General features: G+C 34.8%; 1 protein-coding gene across 2 annotated transcripts in view; it reads left to right on the top strand.

The window, feature by feature from the left end:
- LOC131439438 (zinc finger CCCH domain-containing protein 18) overlaps positions 1 to 21985 on the top strand; it is a 161731-nt gene that overhangs the window by 101056 nt on the left and 38690 nt on the right. For both annotated transcript variants that reach the window (XM_058610433.1, XM_058610434.1), the window contains exons 3-4: positions 3427 to 3471; positions 13013 to 13179. In XM_058610433.1, coding sequence (XP_058466416.1) covers positions 3435 to 3471; positions 13013 to 13179 — 204 coding nt within the window. In that variant the 5' untranslated portion in view covers positions 3427 to 3434. The remainder of the gene's footprint in view (positions 1 to 3426; positions 3472 to 13012; positions 13180 to 21985) is intronic.

Below are 21985 nucleotides of genomic sequence, written 5' to 3'. Positions count from 1 at the left end.
CAGTAGAATGAGAAAGTACGGTGTTTCGGCAGGTCTAAAATCGTCAAAAACCTTTACCGAATGAAGTTTAGTCTGTATTAATATTGTCAATAAAAATAATAAATAATATTTACTTATATGCTGTGAACACAAATGATTGTATTGATAATAATAACAAAAATCAAAATACAATCCCAAAGCATGTTCTACTATGCTGCACGAAAAGTGCGGGTGCTAATACTTTTAACCTGAATTTTATATACAGGAGTAACAGGAGCACGGGTTTTCGTTTGGTTTCATTTTGGTTTAATTGAATCAATCGAAACAGTACAATCAACCAGCTTTAATTCAAACAAAATCTTTGTATCTATAAAACACATTTGAATGGAATTTTATTTTTCTGAACTTTTTATATGTTGGTAAAAATGTCCAACCGTCTAATAATTTGCAACACAGATAAGTACGAAATATTCAAAGCAGATTTCAAAACTAAACTTTATTTGGTATTTTTTGCCTTTCTCATATAGAAAGGTTAAGAAATCACTGTGAAAATTGACTTTTCAACCATATACCATATACCATTCGACTTATACCATTCGACTCAGCTCGACGAACTGAGAAAATGTCTGTGTGTGTCTGTATGTGTTTGTGTCTGTATGTGTGTGTGTGTGTGTGTGTGTGTGTGTGTGTGTGTGTGTGTGTGTATGTGTGTGTATGTATGTGTGTATGTAACAAAAATGTACACTCGATTTTTTCGGAGACGGCTGGATCGATTTTTATAAACTTAGATTCAAATGAAAGGTCTCTTGGTGCCATAGGGTGCTATTGAATTTTACCCGTATCGGACTTCCGGTTTGGGAGTAACGAGTTAAAATGTGCGAAAAATGAAGAAAAGTGCACTCGATTTTCTCAGAGACCACTCAATCGATTTTCTTCAACTAAGATTTAAATTGAAGGCCTTGTAGTCTCATAGGTTGCTATTGAATCATCTGGATCCGACTTCCGGTTCGATAGTTTCGGGGTAAGATGTGCAAAATGAACTTAAAACGTGCAATCGATTTCCTCAGAGACCGCTCATCCAATTTTTATAAATTTAGATTCAAATGAAAGGTCTCGCGGTGCTACAAGGAATTCCCGAATTTCATCCGGATCCAACTATAGGTTCCGAAGTTATAGAGTAAAGTGTGTTAAATATTGTACACCGTCACTTAAACCGGTTAAACAAAAAACGTAAAAATATTTCTAAACTGGTCTCAAAACTATACAAATCGATAACCATTATCAGTAAGCAGCTAAACAAACCGATTCTGACAATCCCAGTTTTTGATTAACGACGAGAGAAAATAGTCATAAGCTCAGAACCGATAGTTCCAATCTTAGGGTCAAATGAAAGGTTTGGTCTTATAGCCCTACCAAAAATTAGTGCATATTTTCGGATGTAACAAAAATTTAAACCGTCGTTTAGAGTACGATGGCAAAATCGTATAAAAACTTCAAAATTTTAATAATAACTAGTAGGGTTTTTACGTCATGTTGGTTTTTGGCCGTACGAACCGACTTCGATCATACCGGTTCTCATGTTCCGGTGCTGAAATTACATATAATAGTGAACCCTCTTTGTTTCCTTAAGGATAATCTACGCGAACAAAACACTGTTTCATTCTGTAGGTTATACTAGTTAATGCACAAACAGTCCCTTGGTTTCTTTCAAAAATCGAGGAGAAAAAAAAAGAATACCGCAATATTATATATATGAGAAAGGCATCATTACACCACTAGGTGAATTAAAACAGGTTTATCATCTTCTGACGAGTTTTGAACAGCCGAACTATCGAACATTATACTGACATATCAGCACAAATAAACATTTGTTGACGCTGTGATGAAACGCTATTTTTATTGGATAAATCGCCTACCGATTTTTGAATTATTGAGATCGGTAATCCAGTTTAAGTGTGTAGATCTGGCTATTTGATGACTATAAAAGCGTTTATTTTCCCCATAAATCGAATACTAACATATAAAAGCATGTCAAAATTGAGTCAAAAACTCATTTTTTTACCCATGTCTGTAAGTTTTTTTACCAATATTTGTTAGGGTTCAACATCTACATTCGTTGAAACTCAACTAAATTGATAAATTTGTTCAAAATTTTTCTAAATACATGAGATATATCAAAAGAATTATCAACACGCTATCTCATGGTTAACAGACTGAGTGGAATGAGTTGAAAGAGCAATCATCACGAATGCTTTTGTGTATTCCTTGGTGTATGAACAATCTTCAACAACTATATTTTCTCGCCCAGGGGGCTCTTGTAAATTTACTTAAGTCATCTGTAAATCCTGCTGAGTCGATAAAGACTACAATCATTTTGATTGATGAGAGCCACCGTTGTGGCTACAATTCAATTACTGCCATGCTAACTACTTCTGGAGGTTAACGATCGGTTCCAAATGCACTCATGAGTCCGTATAATACCATACTAAATGTGCTATAGCCACCCACTTATTGCTTCAGTAGCTCAACCAAACAAAAGGAAAACAAATTCTACAGCCGCCGTCATTATTGTTGATTCGATTGGGTTTGGTTAGTTATTGAAAGTGTGACTTTTGCTACCACGACTGAAAGAACGTGGTAACCACCAGCATGGCAAAAGACACACGTCGTCGCTTGGGAAAAAGTGAGCGTGCAATTCGAAGGACGCCAAGTGTCTAGTTTACTGAAATCATTAATATGTTGTGTGATTTGTGTGATTTTGCACCTTTTTAGATCGATCAATATTGCGGTCTCTTGATTATGCAGGTGCTTATTCAAGTTTGTCATCGACAGAATCGGTTCATGATGTCATGTCCTTCTTTGGTCCAATACGGCGCGGTAACTCTCTGGGCAACTACCCAATCTTCAGAACAGATGCTGAAATTATAAACTGAACAATTTAATGGAGAAATTGAAAAAAAATAAATATTGTCTTCAACTACCATTTTTCGATCTAACTTATTTTAATTTTATGTAACGATAGTTGTGAGGTAACAATCTCCATTATACCGTCGGCAAGTGAGACGCCCTTCCGCCCGATAAGGATCTGTGATGCATGAACTTCCCGAAATCGAAAACTTTAAAACTGCATTAAACACCATGGCGATGGTTTAACGCCGGATATGTTACCGGCAATGTTAATGATGGTGATGATGATGATGATGATGATGATGATGATGATGACCGGGTGCTATTGATGGTAACACCAGAGAATTAACAAAACAGTCAGTGGAAACCGATTTGGTTGGCCACGGAGAACAACAAAAGAAAAGTAAATCTATCGATGATGGATTGATTGTTTGAGTTTATTACCCATTCACGCGATTTGATCAGTTGCGTAACCGTATTAGCTACAAACAGGAAACAGTTTACTAATCTGCTTTTTGTTTGATTTTCTCGCCATTGCAGGGGAAGCTATGAAAAAAATTCGACGATGGCAGCTAGTGTTTGCGGGTAAGTCTGAAGCATGTATATCTAGAGAAAAGTTTGTCGATTTTGAAATTCGAACAGTCGAATAATTTCTATTATTGATAGCCAATAACGTATGAGAATTGAAGGGCCTATAATCCAAAAATAAGGACGGGACACCAGATGCAGTGCTGTAAAACTTCATTCAATTCAATTGTAATCGAATGTGTGCTGACGATCACTCTACTGCAGTAAACTTCACATTCTAATACACTATCTTCACCGTCGCACCGAATGCGCATCATCCCACCCTTCATTCGTTTCTCTTTCTACCGAATCTCAGTTTAACCACCGTCAGTTTATCTCTTGAAGTAACAAAATATCTCTTACAATCAAATGAGAGAGCGGCCTTGAAGTGAGGTTCATGTAAACATTCGAATTGGTTTAAGATAGTGGTATGGAATGGTAAACCAGTCATGATAACTGAAATATCAATTACAAAATAAACATAAATAAATCGTTACCCTTTTCCAGTTTTAATATTACATCTCAATACATTTCAAACAATCGAAATTATCGATTTTAACTTGCTGGTGATAATTGGAAAATCAAATGCGAACCGTCAACCTCTATTTATGATTTTGGTTATCGAGTTGATGTTTATGCCTATTCATTCGCGCTTGCTCACTACCCACAGTGAAGACAATGAAACAGGTAGAGTACTTGGCACTACAAACTGAGCAAGCGAAACTCCAAGCAGACAGTCAACGGCCATAAAATTCATTTTCATCTAATGGTATCCGATTGAAATGAAATTTTACCGAAGAATATCTATTTTCGGTTTTTCCGATAGGTGGCATTCTATGTTTTGTGTTGTGTATAAAACATAGGTGTCGTATCATTTCGATTTTGTTGATGGTCAAAACAGTGTTGGCGATTTTACGAAAAGTTTTTACAGTCAACTTTTATCGCACGTCAAAGATGTCGGCGTACAACTAAATTTTGAGCATATGCGCCATGCAATGACTTTTTTTTGTTCACTCAAGAAAAACAGTGCCCGTGCGCTTGTGGAAGCTAACGGCGATCGTGCTCTAACACTTCAAACTTGTGAAACGCTGTTTCAAAAATTCAAAGAAGGAGATTTCAACCTTACGACGTCGAACGCTCCGATAAACGAAAATTGATGGTTGACGCAGAATAATTCACAAGTGTTAGATATTCAAATTTTATTCGATATACTGATAATATTAGACTACAACAACAGAATATTATTCTCAACATTTGCTACTTAGCCATTGTAGACTAGCTGGCGCACCTTCTTGCGAACGTTCCTCATTAAATTCCGCACAGACTTCTTGGCGACAAGTTTTGACACTTTTTTCCAATCTTTTTCGAACTGTTCCTAAGATGTGCCTTCGTTAATGCCCAAAATTTCTCAATTGGTCGAATATTGAGGCAATATGGTGGATTCATGTCTTTTGGGACGAAAGTGACATTTTTGGTGGTATACCATTCTACCGTTGATTTCGAGTAGTGGAAAGAAGCAAGGTCAGAAGACAACAGGATCCTTGTGGAATCATGGGTAGAAGTTGTTTTTGTAAACATGTCTCGGACTGGTTTAACACTTGCCCTTCTCGCACCGTATAATATTGTGGTCCCGGCAAGGATTTGTAATCGAGTTTCACGTAGGTTTCGTCGTCCATGATTATGCATTTCGAGTTTCCAGCAAGAATCGTATTGTACAGCTTTCGTACCCTCGGCCTGATCGATGCTTCTTGTTTCGGACTACGTTTTGGTTAATAAACAACTGCACAAGTGGTTAGAGAAGAGTGTAAACAACAGGAGGCAGCCATAAAAATTGACAGATTCTGTCAGCATACGACCAAGGTCCCACCGGGGTTGGTTCCCCGATCTTTCCTATGGTTGCTCGTACCCCAGCCGGTACCGCGGGGAGGTAGGGATAGTGGTTACTGGACAAGAGGCTAAGAACCACATTGGGGCCTGAATTGCGCATTGTCCAGTCGTTACCAGAGGAAATCGGACAAAGGCCACTAGAAACAAGAAGTAGATCCCAGACCCTGGTTCATCTGAACATTACTATACTTTCAGATCTTTTTGTTAATAAATTTATACGACCGTAACCTCTTACTCTAGACAAGACCATCGTGCAACAGTCATCATGAAAAAACCTACAATAAAATTATCTCTTTTATTGCGAAATAAATCCATAACTCCAGCAGCATTGTATCATATGTGTGTGTGAATCAGAACTGTTGACGGCTTTACGAGTTGACTTTACTTTGTAGCAATAGTTAACAAATATTTCATAGTTAACAACTCTATACCGGATATCGAATATCATTTGACTATGATTCGGTCAGGATTATTGATTTGCCAAAGAGTTTTTTTCTCCAAAACGCATTATTGTAATCCATAGGCAGATGTCCGACTCGTTCGCACTTGATTAGCTAAGCGGCTGAAATTGTTGGTCAAATTATCTTCAATAAAGCCAGTTTGACTTCTTCTTACGCTTATTGTTGACAATGACATTGAACCATTGCTGATTGGTTGGGGTGAGATCCGCACTCGCACACAACAATCGCCTACTGTGCAGCTCCTGTGTATTCATGCGAGAGCGAGACCTAGCTTGTATCGAAAACCCCTCTCCACCGGCTTGCTTACCAATCTATTTTTCACCGAGTCTGTGGAAGCACCGTGGAAGTAAAAAAACGCTTGATAAGAAGGGGGTTTTATAGGCTTTGGAACAACCACTTGATAACCGGTAATTGATTGGTCATAATGTGAGTGTGATGATCCATAAATGATATTTTGTCTGAAGAGTGGAATATTGATCTGATTTTCCGGCACCACGAGACGAGAGATGTCCGGAGATCGAACACTTAACTGTGAATCGTTAAATTGTCAATTTTTATTATATATCTAAAATATAATACAATACTTAAATTTATTCAAAGTTTACGATTCTTTGAATCTCAAATATAAAGTTATATTTTAGTAATTATGTATTTTCGGTTTAATAAAAAAGCACTTTCCTAACGAATATCAACAATTGACAGTTCATCATTTAGACGGATTCTGTTATATAGTTTCAAATATTTTGTGCATAAATCATAATCCTTACAATTTTCACCTTTGGAGACTAAATTTTGTGGAACAGTGGGATATAAGTTAATCACACTTATTTTTTCGGTTGAAATACCGGAAATATTAATTCTCAGTTGTAAGCTATTTGAATACGTCCTGTTTTAAAGAAAATGGTAAAAATTGTGACTTAATCATTTATCGAAAATAGGATTTTTGCCTTTCTCTTTCTAGAACTCTAGACTAAGCTCGACGAGATCGGAAAGTGTCTGTATGTGAATGTAAGTGCACTTTTTCTCGGAGATGGCTTACCTAATTTCAACAACCTTAAGCTCGTTTGAAAGCTAGTAATGGGCTTTTGATCAATTCGGGGATTAAATGACTGCGATTTCTGGTTCCGGAGATATGATGGTATAAGTGACGTAACCGACAAAACGCGTTGTTTTTTTACCGCTCAAGTTTCTTTAAGATGACTGAACCGATTTCAACAAGTCTAGGCCCGTTTGAAAGCTATTGTTAGACCATTGATCAAGTTCGGAGATCAAAGAGGTGCTGTCCGGCGGTAAAGGTTTGAAAATGTTCGATCTTGAAAAATCACCATAGTACATGAGATCTCCGTAATCGAAATTTTTTTTTCATGCCAAAAGTCAGAATAAAATTGCATGAAACATCGAGATTTAGTGTCATCTCGAAAAAAAAATTGTTTTTTTTAATCGACTTTCTGTTAATTTTGAGATATTTTCTAAATCCCAGGAAGTCGATTTTTTCAAAAGAATTTCTCATTATCTCGAGAACGGTTGTTTACAGGAGAAAGGTCGTTATGGGTAAATTTATTCCTTTCAATCCGTAGAATTATATTCTAGTATTTAAATGACTAGTTTTTATCATAAACTTGAAGTTTTGTAAAGATTATTAAATTATTTCAACTTTCTTTAAGTTTTTTATTTTTCAATACACACTAATCAAATTTGTACCAAATGTGGACATTTAGTTGAGGTTTGAAATAAAATTAATTTAAAAAAATATTACGTTTTTCGTTTTAATTATAGTTTTTCGGTAGGTTTTATAATTCTCGATTGATTAGTCCTCAATTAGTGTATATTTTTTAGAGTGCTCAATCGATTTCCTACAGCTTCTTCATTGACATCATTTTTGTACAATTTGCAGCTTCCAAGTTACAACGATTTGAAGAAAGTGTAGGTAAAAATACATCCTTTGCCTTTTTTCTACTGTTAATCTCAGGAATTGCTCAATGATAAAACACAACTTTTTGCTTTTCTCAATAGAAAGGTAAGAGAACTAATGGAAAAATTAGCATTTGACAGGAGCTCCGATGAACTCTAGTGTTATATACTGAAGGGTATCATATCATATATCATATCAAGGATGAGCGGAAAGTGCGTGTGTGCCTTTCTGTGTGCACAATTCAGAGATTTCTCTCCGCACAATTTTCTCGAAGATATTTGAACCAATTATAACAAACTTAAGCTAGTTTAACAGCTTCTTTTGGGTTGTGAATCAAGTTCGAAGAACAATTGGCTGTCACTTCCGGCTCCGAAGTTATAATGATATAGGTGACGTAACCAACATTTGACAGCTACTATTGAATTGTGGATCAAATTGGAAGATAAAATTACTGTGATTTCTGGTTCCGAAAATATAATGGTATAAACGACGCAACCGGCAAAATGTTTTTTTACCTCTCAGCGATGGCTGAGCCAATTTCAACAAGTACATGCTTGTTTGAAAGCTACTATTAAATTGTGAATCAAGTTCGAAGATCAAATGGCTGTCATTCTCGGTTCCGGAGATATAATGCTATAAATCACTTAAGTCACGTTTGATAGCTACTATTGAACTATGGATTAAGTTTGAATATCAAATAGCTGTAACTTCCCGTTCCGGAGATATAATGGTATAAGTGACGTAACCGACAAAAAGCGGTTTTTTATTGCTAAATTTTCTCAGAAATGACTACTATTGAATTGTGTTTGAAGCTCGAAAAAACTAAAAAACTAACCTCACATTTGGCATCCATTGAATGTTCTCGAAGATGATTCAACGAATTTCGATAAACTTAGGCTTGTTTGAAAGTTAACACTGTCAATCAAATTTGGAAGTGTTATGAAAAACATTCCCGGTTCGAGAGATGTAATTTTAAGGGCGACGTAACCGATAAATCCCAGTGTTTTTAATGAACCAAAATTTCTCGGAGATTTAAGAAGAGGTTTCGAAAGATTTAGTCTCATTTGAAAACTGTTATTTAATAAGCTACCAATACTATTTATCCCCACAGGGATAAAAATTTGATACTCTGTCTAGACACGTGCTACAAAAAATTTCTTTAAAATTGAGACATTTAAACCGGTGCAGGTGTAACCACACGCAGAGAAAAAAAATTGTAAAAATAACCCCATTTGGGTTTCACCCAATGAATATTTTTGTTGAAATAGTGACAAAAGAAAATTTGGTTTGATATTGCAAATATTTTTACTTGAAACTACAAAACATGACCGTTTATATTTCTCGGTGGATTGGTTTGTTTCAATCAATAGTTTGATAAAAAATAACAAATATTTTACTTGTGCGTTCCTGTCAATCTCTTGACAAACAGTTTTACAGTAAATTCAATTTAAAAAAAACAGTTTTGAATCAGACGAACTCAGTCAATAATTGTAACGCTTTAAATTCACAAAACCTTTTACTTGAAATAAATTTCCTATTTCAACTAACACTTTTGATTGTTGAAACCATGAAACCATTTTTTGTCTGATTTCAAGAATAAAATGATTTCTTTCAAACTAATTTACAAAGTAAATTTTGATACTACTTTTATTTGCTTTCAATTTCCTAATCCACAATTTCAACAAGTACATGCTTGTTTGAAAGCTACTATTAAATTGTGAATCAAGTTCGAAGATCAAATGGCTGTCATTCTCGGTTCCGGAGATATAATGCTATAAATCACTTAAGTCACGTTTGATAGCTACTATTGAACTATGGATTAAGTTTGAATATCAAATAGCTGTAACTTCCCGTTCCGGAGATATAATGGTATAAGTGACGTAACCGACAAAAAGCGGTTTTTTATTGCTAAATTTTCTCAGAAATGACTACTATTGAATTGTGTTTGAAGCTCGAAAAAACTAAAAAACTAACCTCACATTTGGCATCCATTGAATGTTCTCGAAGATGATTCAACGAATTTCGATAAACTTAGGCTTGTTTGAAAGTTAACACTGTCAATCAAATTTGGAAGTGTTATGAAAAACATTCCCGGTTCGAGAGATGTAATTTTAAGGGCGACGTAACCGATAAATCCCAGTGTTTTTAATGAACCAAAATTTCTCGGAGATTTAAGAAGAGGTTTCGAAAGATTTAGTCTCATTTGAAAACTGTTATTTAATAAGCTACCAATACTATTTATCCCCACAGGGATAAAAATTTGATACTCTGTCTAGACACGTGCTACAAAAAATTTCTTTAAAATTGAGACATTTAAACCGGTGCAGGTGTAACCACACGCAGAGAAAAAAAATTGTAAAAATAACCCCATTTGGGTTTCACCCAATGAATATTTTTGTTGAAATAGTGACAAAAGAAAATTTGGTTTGATATTGCAAATATTTTTACTTGAAACTACAAAACATGACCGTTTATATTTCTCGGTGGATTGGTTTGTTTCAATCAATAGTTTGATAAAAAATAACAAATATTTTACTTGTGCGTTCCTGTCAATCTCTTGACAAACAGTTTTACAGTAAATTCAATTTAAAAAAAACAGTTTTGAATCAGACGAACTCAGTCAATAATTGTAACGCTTTAAATTCACAAAACCTTTTACTTGAAATAAATTTCCTATTTCAACTAACACTTTTGATTGTTGAAACCATGAAACCATTTTTTGTCTGATTTCAAGAATAAAATGATTTCTTTCAAACTAATTTACAAAGTAAATTTTGATACTACTTTTATTTGCTTTCAATTTCCTAATCCACATTTTTTTTAAATTTTGCATTTTTTCAAGACTTTTGGCCGTTTTGTCGCTACACGATCAAATTATTTACATACCACAATCAAGCTCAATTTTTTAATTTTTATAGCATCCAACGATTCGGTGCTCCATCAGTCAAAATGAAGATCCTACATGGAATATTTTTTGCAAAGAAAATGTGTTATGTAATGTTATGCAATTTTCAAAATATTCCTAATTATCGATACATACGTATGTAAACGTTACTTATAAAACTTGTAAAAAACTTTATCCGCGGGAGATAAAAAAATGCCCTGGATTATTCTCGCGGGACAAAAGGCTCTTGTTTATTAGAAATAAAACTGTTACGGTTCATTTGAACAGTAAACTTAGTTATTTCAGTACACAAATAAGATCATAGATAAATTGAATCTATTTCTTTCTTGGAATAAAGATACAACAGGATTGAGTCAACACGGATATTTCGATAACGTCAGTTCAACTTTGGATTACATGTAATAAATAGTTAGTTTATTTCAACAAAAAAATCATCGGGATCAAATAAATGTTTCGTTCGGTTAAACCAAAGCTTAGATTCAAATCAAGCTTTAAACATTTTTTATATTTAAGGGAGAAATTGGTTCAAAACAATCATATTCTAGCTTGAAATAAACAGCCGCGGCTCCACTTAAGATGGCCCATGCGCAAGTTCCAATTCTCGCACGGTCTCTCCAATATATCGGTCGGTATTTCACGAATAATGCCACCAGCCCATAATCCTCACCAAACAGTGGCTTCTTTAGGATGCATTGGTAGCTCTTACAATGCTTCTAGCTGGTCTTCACATCAGATGCGGCAATTTAACTTGTTGACGTTTCCATTCAACCAGAACACAATTTTTCGTTAAAAAGAGTAGATTTTCCTCCAATTTTGCCCGCGCCAATTGATGATTAAATTTGAGGTCAAACGGCGATTCATGATTAAATTGTAGACCAAACTGAACAAGTTTGACAATGATACAATACACGATTCACGTGTGAACTATTAAAAACAGTGTTGCCAAAAAGATACCACCAAAATGATAATCACAATTTTTTTTTAAACAGAAGTCAGAAATTTTTGAATAATGTGCGTTGTAAATGTATTGAAAAGGGTTATTTATTCATACATCAAGGCTGGTGGACTCCCGATCAGAAGAAAAAAGAAAATGTATACCCCATTGCTTCTTGTCTCCAAATTGCAAAAGATCTTAAATATGGAATTCGTTTGGTTGAAATAAGAGTTAAATAGTTAAACTAAATACCTAACATTATTGGGTACATGAGCACAGTAATAAAAAATTAAGCTATTTCCAATACCAAAACAATCACACAACCAAACTGAAATATACAACAAAGTGACTAAATTCCAAATGTATTCAAATTATCTTTGAGTAAAGAGTAATGATTTCCCTACTGATCCAATAAAATTCTTCAAAATTCAAAATTCAAAATCCACAGTAATTGGCTACGAATTTACTAAACATGTTGGTCTTTAAACAAAGCAAGCAATTACACCAAACTGAATCATTGATTTGCCATTTAAATACTGAAATAATAGCAATATAAACAATGGTAGTAAAATGAACTATTTTCTATGATATTAGTTTCCTATCACCTTTTTTCGGATTCACCTACAATTCCCCTATCACCACAGCAATTTCAAGTCAATATATGATGGTAAAATTTCTTAGCACTTTGGTTGTTGGATGCCATACACGAGTACGCCAAACGTACTCACCACATCAAAAGCAAAGCTGAAAATTTACCCCATTTGACCTACTACGATCGACCCAGTTAATTAGGCTGCGAAACAAATCATTACACAGTGCACAGCCGACTTGATCAATTATGGTTGGATGTGTATTCGTTGTGGGACTCTCGCTCTCTCTCTCTCATTCTCTTCATTTCAATCTTTTGCACAGTGAGGTTTGTTGAAAAATGTCTTACTTTTTGGTATTGTTAGTTGTTTTATGAATTTGATTCGATGAATTTTCTAAACACTGATTGCTACTAATTTACCATTTAGTAAGTTTTAGACAAGGAATAATTAGCCTACACTTTTTTCTAAACATACATCATTTAAAAAGTGTTTTGAATATTTCAACTACTAAAATTTTTATTGCACATCAGTCATGTAATAATAATGCTCCTTATCCAAACTAAATTCAACCACATGATCTACTGAGGGTGCTGGTATTATCTGTCTTTTTAAACTTTAAGAACAAATATTTGTTTACATCGCTGAGCTGTCAACCGTTTAATATAACCTGCGCGTTAATGGTATATTACTATTATATTTTCAATCTTACAATTACAGAATATATAGGATTTATCTCACTTTGCGCTTGCAATGTGAGCACAGCTCATTAATCGATTGAGTAGGTGATAGCAGACAATTTCCCGAACGCATGATTTTCGACCCAATTGATTTTCATTTTGTTTTTCTCGTCTCCATCACTTTTTTTTGCAGTGATAATAGCTCTGATGGTACGGGTGGATGGCTTAAAAGCGACCTCGTTGATTTTTGGTCGCGGGCCCGCCACTTCGAGCACATCAACCACCAGCACAACACCGGCGGCCACTTCCACCAGCACCAGCACTACCACTACCACCGAGGAGGCATCAGAAGAGGAAGAGGTGAGTGACCTAAGTTAGAAGTTTTTATGATCGATTTGCTCAATAACATGCTTAGCACTAGCGAGATACTTTCGAGTTTGAATTGCACGCATGCAAAGAAGTCAACTACGTAATCGAGTTCAATCAGCAACAAAAAAAAGGGATCTTTTTTTCTAGAATCCTCCCAACCACCCATCAATCATGCATTCTTGCATGCATTCATGAACGTTCATACATATATGCCTTGCTCACAGCCGGCATATCTGTAATTACCATAGGTGTAAATCGTAGCCGTTTGAAAGTCGTACATTACATAACTTTCGAGACTTCCAAACCGCCAAGGGTGTTTGCAAAAGACGTGACGTGGCCCGACAAAAGGAATTGCTGGCTCGTAATAATGAAAAAGTGGTGCACGAATTATCGTTTGCCGGCTGAGACATGACAGGCATGCATTGCTAGCTAGAGCTAGCTAGATAGATAGCTAGCAGGTTCTCCTGCCCGTACTAAAGCGAAAATCAGTTCAATAATTGTAATGATACACAACGCTGTGCGCTGCAGGATGTTGAAATTGAAGGGTAAATATGGGTCAACCGGCTTAGTGATTGATCAATTTTCAGTTAAATGTACTTTACAAGTACCTGAGAATTTTTCATGATTAGGACATACTTAGCTTGTCAAATTATATCGTGTTTTCTCCGTGGAACCGCCAAAACAAAGATCGCATGAGTCAGTAGCTGGGGAGGTTTCAATCGTTGAGCGTTCTTAATAATTCCCCATTCCAATAACTAATATCGTCTGACATAACGACATAAGTTGATTTACAGTCTAGACTAAGAGTAAAATGTGATCAGTTTACACAGCGCAAAAAAGTGAATGGCTGAAAGTTGTAAATTTCCATTTGAAGATTTCACGACTGTTTAGAAGGGAAGCCATTAGTTTGTAGTCCGCACGAAGATCGTTTTTGAAGAGTAATGTTGGATAATGCAAGGAAGTTCACAAATTTCAATCACCAAAACATGTAGATTGCAACTACATTTATTACATAGTTCGTTAACCTTCCGTCAATACAATGGGATGTCTGTGTCATCGTGATTTGTAAATTTATCAATTAGAATGCAGAATTCATCCACCTCAGACAGACATTTTCCGTGTTGAACGTCGGAAACATCAGTCGCAATTATTATAGTACTTGAGTATAAATGATTCCGATTGTGACTCACGCGGATTCGCCGTTCTTCTAGAATTTTCACTGGGCGTCATGAACACATTATGTTACGCTAATTTCTCCGAAAACAGTCTATGCAACTTGGTGAAACATTGATTTTTTCTTCGACCTATGACCTATTTATTATTGAATGTTTTTTCATTTCTCAAGATAGTCGATGAAGATAACACCATGTGCATCCCAAAATACTGAATCCATAACCTTCTCAGAATCCATAATCCAGTTGTGGCTCTTGACGTTTCGGACCTGATTAATCGTTTGCAGTTCACTCAGATGATTATCGTTTTGATTCTAGAGTGAAGTTATTGATCCATGTTTCATCCATTGTCACATAACGACAAAAATGTGTTTTATTACTTACAAACTTTGCCAAACACTCCTCTGAATCATAAACACGATGTTGTTTTTGATCTACTGTGAGTAAACGCGGAACCTACTTTGAAGAAAGCTTTCTCATGGTCAAATGTTCATGCATAATCGTAAACGCACTGCCTTCTGATATCTTTACGGCTACACACAATTTCGATGTACAATGAAATATAACCAATGCACAGGAAAAAAGGATAAAAACGCTTCTTCACTCAATAATTTCATAGAAATCTATGTAAATTGTATTTTCATAGTAGGTTTTTCTTACGCAAAATTAGAAAAGTCGCAAAATTCACTATCATGCCCGTTTTGTCTCGAATTCCTCTTTTTTACCTTATTTTGAAAAAACTGGGTGTAAAACTCTGAAAAAAATGGTACTCCTGACATTCCCATAAATTCTATAAATGGATTGCTGTTAATCGGAATGACCGCAAATAACTGTATTCTGTTTTACTCCAATTCTTTTTCTTCAATAAATTTACAGAAAAAAAGTTCTGCTGATGGGTGTTTGGACCAATTATGGTAAACCAAGATAGTTCTATGTTACGTATATAACCCCACAAATTAATTACCAGATTGTTCCCATGATCTCATGAACCGTGCAACATCGTTTTATCCCAATTTTCCCTCAAACTTTATTTTAAGTTTCATTCTACTTTATAATCCTGGAGCAGATTCAATGCGACCTATCAATAGTGGTCTATATTACGTAAAAACTTCAGTGATTCAACTACATACAACGGGAATAACAGTACGAGCTCATTTAACCCGTTTTACCCCAATTAATTTAATTAATTAATTAACTATTCTACCAATATTGGGGTAAAACAGAAAAACATGATTCATGCGGTTATTCAATCTAATTGTAATCAACTTTTAGGGGATTCCACGTAATATCAGTCGATTTTCATCAACCGCAATCAGCCTCCTTTTGGAACTCTATAGAAAGTTCAACCAATGATACAATTTATGAAATAAATTGAGGTAGAAAGGGCTTGTACTGCCATTTCCATTGTATGAACTTCGATTGTTGAAGTTTTTTAAGGAATATGGATCAATATTGATAGATCGTATTGGATTATCTGCTTTTAGATTGAAGATTGATTTCCAACTGAATATTTTAACAATAAAAAAGGGTATACCAGTATAACGAGATTCCTGCTATCATTGAAGCTAGATGCAAATGATTTGTTAGACTTTTTTTTACATCAGAAACATTCTATCCGGTCTTCTGCAAGTACTTCGGTTTTATTTTATACACGCAGAGAAAAAAATTGTAAATATAACCAAATTTGGGTTTCTCGCAACGATTTTTTTTGTTAAAATAGTGACAAAAGAAAATCTGGTTTGATATAGAAAACATTGCTGCTTGAAACTACAAAACATGATAATCAATTTTACTCAGTGGGTTAGTTTGTTTCAAGCGACATTTTGATAAAAACAACAAATATTTCTCTTGTGCGTTCTTGTCATTTTTTGACAAACAATTTCACAGTGAATTCAATTTGAAACATTTGTTATGAATGAACGAACTTTCGATAAAGTTAAGAAATGTTGCGCTTTAAATTAACAAACTTTTTAGTTGAAATAAATTACCTTAAATTTAGCTATTTCAACTAACGTTTTTGATTGTTGGAATCGTACATTTTTGTTCGTTTTTAAGAATGAAAAGATTTCTTTCAAACTAATTTACAAGGTAATTTTTGATACAACTTCTATTTCGATTTATATTCGTTATAAAATTCCTGAAAAACATTTTTTTTTTCAATTATGAATTTTTCAAGATATTTAAGAGTTTTGTCAATGAACGAACGAATTCACATACCATAATCAAGGTTTTTCGATTTTTATAACATCCAACAGTTAGGTGCTCCATCAGTCCGGTTTTTTGTGAAGAGAATGTACACTTGAATTGTTGAAAACCTTAAACGAGAATGAATAAGCAGATAAAATTTTACTTATGAAACGCGTACAAACTTTATCCGCGAGAAAGAATGCCCTGGTTTATTCGCGCGGAAAAAAAATTCTCTGGTTCACAAGAAATAAAACTATTACGGTTCATTTGAACGGTAAAGTTAGTTGTATCTTAACACAAATAAGATCATAGATAAATCGAACTAAATTTTTTTCCTGTTTTGAAGATATAGCTGAATTGAATCAACAAGGACATGGCTGATAACATTAACTCAACTTTGGTTGACACGTAATAAATAGTTAGTTCGTTTCAACAATAAACTCAGCCGGAACAAATATACTTTCCGTTTGGTTATACCAAAATTTTGATTCAAATTAAACAGAGATTATTTTTAATGTTGATGGGAGAAATTGGTTTGTAACAATCATGATCTAGCTTGAAATAAACAGAAATCAAGTTCAAAAATCTACTAATCGATTTGTTATTTTAAACATGCTCAATTTCTCTGCGTGTATAGTTAAACTTGAATACAACCCAGTACAAAAAGGGAACTTGGGGTAAAATGAACATGATAGCGTTTCGTGCGGTCCTTCTAAATACGTAGAATCGATATTACTGACCATTCTACACCAATACAATGCTTTGTGTACTTCATAATCGTCATATGAATTTGACAATGATAGCACCATCTATGAGTCAGTCACAGGAGCAAAATAAGTGCGTTGCAAATAGCAATGACTTTACGTCTACTATTTAGCGGATTATGTTGATCCGCGAGGTGGCATTAGCAGTCCAACATAATCTGCTAATGCACTGATGAGTTGAATGAGAAACGTAAAACAATTACTCTTGGTAGATTCTCGACAAAATGTCTCCAGTAGCTGCACTTTTTGGGATGAGGAATTCAAACAAAAAAATTTAGAAACAGTTTCCATTTTGTTTTGTATAATTTGCATGTGAATAGTGTTTGTCTCACCGAAAGTCGGTATGCCTTCTTTTTGTCGTTATACCAGGAATAGCTTTGGTTTGGATGTACCTTATGATCAAAAAAGTACCGGAATTTTCATTTCAAAATTCCCGCGCTTGTCCAATCGGTAAACTTTTATTCTCTCAACGTTGGCAACACTTTTATACACATTCTGTCAAATTTTGACGCATATCGTACGATTAGTTTTTGTTTGGCGTCTATACAAAGAAGTTGAAAAATTTTCGTGTGGCGATTTTTATAATGGATGAAAATTTAGAACAACGTACGTGCAGCAAATTTTGTGTTGCAAATGGATTTAAGTGTTCCGAAACGTTGAAAATGTTAGAAAAGGCCTTTGGTGAATCGTGTCTAGGAAAAACACAGGCATACGAGTGGTATAAACGCTTCAAAGGTACAAGCTTTGATCATGATGAGACCCCTGGCCGCCCAATAACATCTGTTACTGAAGAAAACATTGAATCGGCGAAGCAAATCGTGCTGCAAAATCGTTCTGTTCCGATTAGAGAGATTGCTGTGTTGTTAAGCATCTCTTATGGATCAGCCGAACACATTTTAACTGATGTTTTGGGTTTGAAACGCGTCGCTTCTCGGCTGGTGCCAAAACAGTTGAATTTCATTCAAAAACAGCGTCGTGTTGATGTGGCCAAAGAGATGATTTCCAACGCAGATAGTGACCCCACATTCATCGAATGCATCATAACTGGTGATGAGGTGTGGATCTATGAATATGACGTCGAAACCGCACAACAATCGACCGAATGGCACTTCAAAGGCGAGCCGTTGTTCTAAATTTTCATCCATTATAAAAATCGTAACACGAAAATTTTTCAACTTCTTTGTATAGACGCCAAACAAAAACTAATCGTACGATATGCGTCAAAATTTGACAGAATGTGTATAAAAGTGTTGCCAACGTTGAGAGAATAAAAGTTTACCGATTGGACAAGCGCGGGAATTTTAAAATGAAAATTCCGGTTTTTTTTTATCATAAGGTATTCTTCGAGTGGACATTAAGGGGTAAGCCAATCGGAACAAAACTCCACAAGTTATGGGCCATTATCTTTACTTATCTCATACTGCAAAGAAGCAAGAGCTCGGTGCATAGGCCCAAGATTTCTGCTTCTATTGACTTAAAAACTTGACAAAAAATTGTCAAAATGTTTCATTATAACTAAATACAAACGAAAATGTGATATTTTGAAAGTACCTACGAGCTCCCTAGAGTAATAAATTGTTTCCTTCGATTTTATAGACAAAAAAATGTTAAACGCGTTTTTCTCGAAATCAGGTTTTGAAAGTCCGTGTCCATCGTCATTCAAAAACTACTGCACCAATATTTTTCAAATTTTGCACACACTTCCTACTTGTGAAACACCAGACCCCAACGTTTTCCTTTTTGTTGTTTGTTCCTTTGGGGAGGTTTTACAGCTACAAAATGGCGGATTTTTTCGTGCAAATCGTAGTTTTGTCTTTAAACAACCTCCAAAAATTAAAGAAAAAATGAAACAGAAACGTTAGGGTCTAGAAAAACATCTACTCTATCTAAGCTGCTTTGATTTGTTGACTTCTGATTCTCAATATTTTTCCACGAAAATATTACAAAATATTTTACGATGCTTAAACGATAGTTCTAAAAAAATGGCAAAATGTTTTTTTCATCGTTTTTAAAATTAAAGCAACATAGCAATTTGTTTGATTGTTTGTTTTGTGCTTGTTTGATGTTAACACCGCGATTTTTCACGAATAAATCTGTCATTTTTAAGCTCTAAAACCTAACAAATAAAAACGTTGGGATTGGATATTTTAAAAGTAGAAAGTGTGTACAAAATTTGAAAAGAATTGATGAAGTAGTTTTTAAATGACTATGGGCAAATCAAAATTTTTGGCATATCATTCCTTTTGTGGAATTTGGCCTTTATTTTTCAACAGACTTCGCAGCCGATTCATAGCGTACAGGATCAATGCATGGCTGGTGCTACGATCCTACTGTCATCCAGAATCCTTCCAGGTCCAGGTGTAAGATAAGAGGAAATAAAGGTAAAATTCCAAAGTTTTGTTTCGAGTGATTTGAAAATAAAAAAAATCATTCTTGAAATGTTTTACTATCATAAAATACAAAAAAAAAATAGAGGGTTGTATTCAAGACACGACCGAGCATAAAAACATTAAAAATGAAACGTTTCTATGGTCTTCATAATAAATACAAAAATAAAGATTATAATGATGATGATACACTAAACTTCACTACACTTCAAAGTTACTTGAAAGCTCAATTTTAGATACAAACAACCTAAAGATTTAAACCTGAACAAATGAAACTATTTTATTTTATGATAGTAATTTTCGAGAAACGTACAAACTTATTAATTTTATAAACAGTTAATCGATACAAGAGAAGATTTTATTTATTTTAACGAAAAATGTTGTACCAGTAAACTTTCAGACTAGTTTCAGAATTTAATTTTGAATCTTTTGAAGCGTTTAATTCCTGGTGGGACAATAACTTGTTCAAATTGATACTGCATATTGATTTGCATTGCATTGCATTGTTTTTGTTACACTTAGTCTGAATTTCTTCTATGAGATTCTTGGAATCTAACTTAGACTAAAATATTATGCCTCATAAGATTAAATCCATTCCTCACAATTCAATTAAATTACACGATTATTGTTTGATTCAATTAAAGTGTGTAAGGGCCCCAGCCCGGTTTGGCGGTTCAATGTATAGGGTGCTGGTCTTACAAGCCAGTTGTCGTATGTTCGAGCCTCGACCTGGAAGGATTCTTAGTGTCAGTAGGATCGTAGTACTAGCCATGCAATGATCCTGTACGCTATGAATCAGCTGGGAAGTCTGTTGAAACAGAAAGGCCAAATTCCACAAAAGGAATGCAATGCCAAAACTTTGCTTTTGTCTGAGAGCTTATGCTGAGAGATAGTTCATTGTGTTTAGTTACATTCAATGAAAAAGATTAATAATAAGATGGTTCTAAATTGTCCTGATAGTTACCAGAGAATCGAAAGAAATACTGAATTCAAACTAATTTTTCAATGGTATGCAATTGAAATTTTCAAATGACGTTATCTCACAAGTTTAGGTTAAATGTTTCCGAATCGATTGGTTGTTGAATTATATAAATCCATCAACAAATGACTGAGTTATAAGCGTTCAAAATTATGACAGAAAAATGTTACGCGATTGGCTTAGCATGTTTTAAATTGACACCCAGCCTCGGGAAGCGAAGTGTAAGGCATTTTTAATGGCAAAATCGACCAAAAATTTGCTGAATACAAGGGATATTTCAAAAGAATCGGTAACCACGCTAATTCGGTTCTTCAATAGCTAGATGATATATAAGATACTCAAGCGAACACGGTGTTGCGCAGACAACAGGAAATTTCACCAAGACATAATGCAAAAGCGACAATCCAGCAAGTGAACGCATATATAATCTAGTCATCAGCTGACTGGACAAGCTACTTGTTTCATTCACAGTGAAACATCACCTATGCAAAGAAATATTGTACAACCTATATTTATAGATTTCTCTTCATACTACGCATAACGATGCGGTGTTTTTTATGCATGACGCAAAGCCTCCTATGCCGAACAAGAAGTTGACGTCATTTTGTACAACAGGGATTGGTGGATGAAAACATAGGTCGATTCCAACCATTTTTTCTATAGTATGCTATTGAAATACTGAAACGACGTCGTCATACAGGTTTAAGTTAAAAGTTTCCGAATCGATTGGTTGTTAAATTATAACAATACATCAACAAATGACCTAGTTATTAACGTTCTAAATTATGACACAAAAAGGTTACGCGACTATTTTTGAAACTTTTAATTGACACCCGGCCCCATATAGTGAAGAGTAAGGCATTTTTAATGCCAAAAACATTTTTCAAAAGTGTTAGACCATACCCGCCCTTTAAATTTAGGATACTAGAGATAACGAACTAATTCTTATTTCAATCACATATCGAAATCGACTCGTCTCTTCGGGTTCAGTCCCCAACCGCGGACATTGATTGAGAACTGACATTAAGAATCCTTCCACAGGGCACATCGAACATACAACAACTGGCTTGTAAGATCTGCGCCCTATGCATCGATCCGCCAACCCTTGGCTTCCTCAAAGATTTTCCGATTCATAGACTCATTTGCAATGAAAATTTAAGTTTTCTGTTCGTAGTAGCAGCCTGGGTTTACTCCAATCGCCATTGATACTTCTACTTGTTTTGAACATTTGGAACTCGGATCCCAGATCAACACAATATATACTAATCTAAAAACAGCTTTAGATTCAAGTAACCACGAAATTCTCAC

This window comes from Malaya genurostris, chromosome 3 (assembly GCF_030247185.1).
Source record: "Malaya genurostris strain Urasoe2022 chromosome 3, Malgen_1.1, whole genome shotgun sequence".
Classification (NCBI taxonomy): domain Eukaryota; kingdom Metazoa; phylum Arthropoda; class Insecta; order Diptera; family Culicidae; genus Malaya; species Malaya genurostris.
The sequence above is the reverse complement of the archived record's forward strand: the minus strand, read 5'-3'. Positions and strand labels throughout refer to the sequence as shown.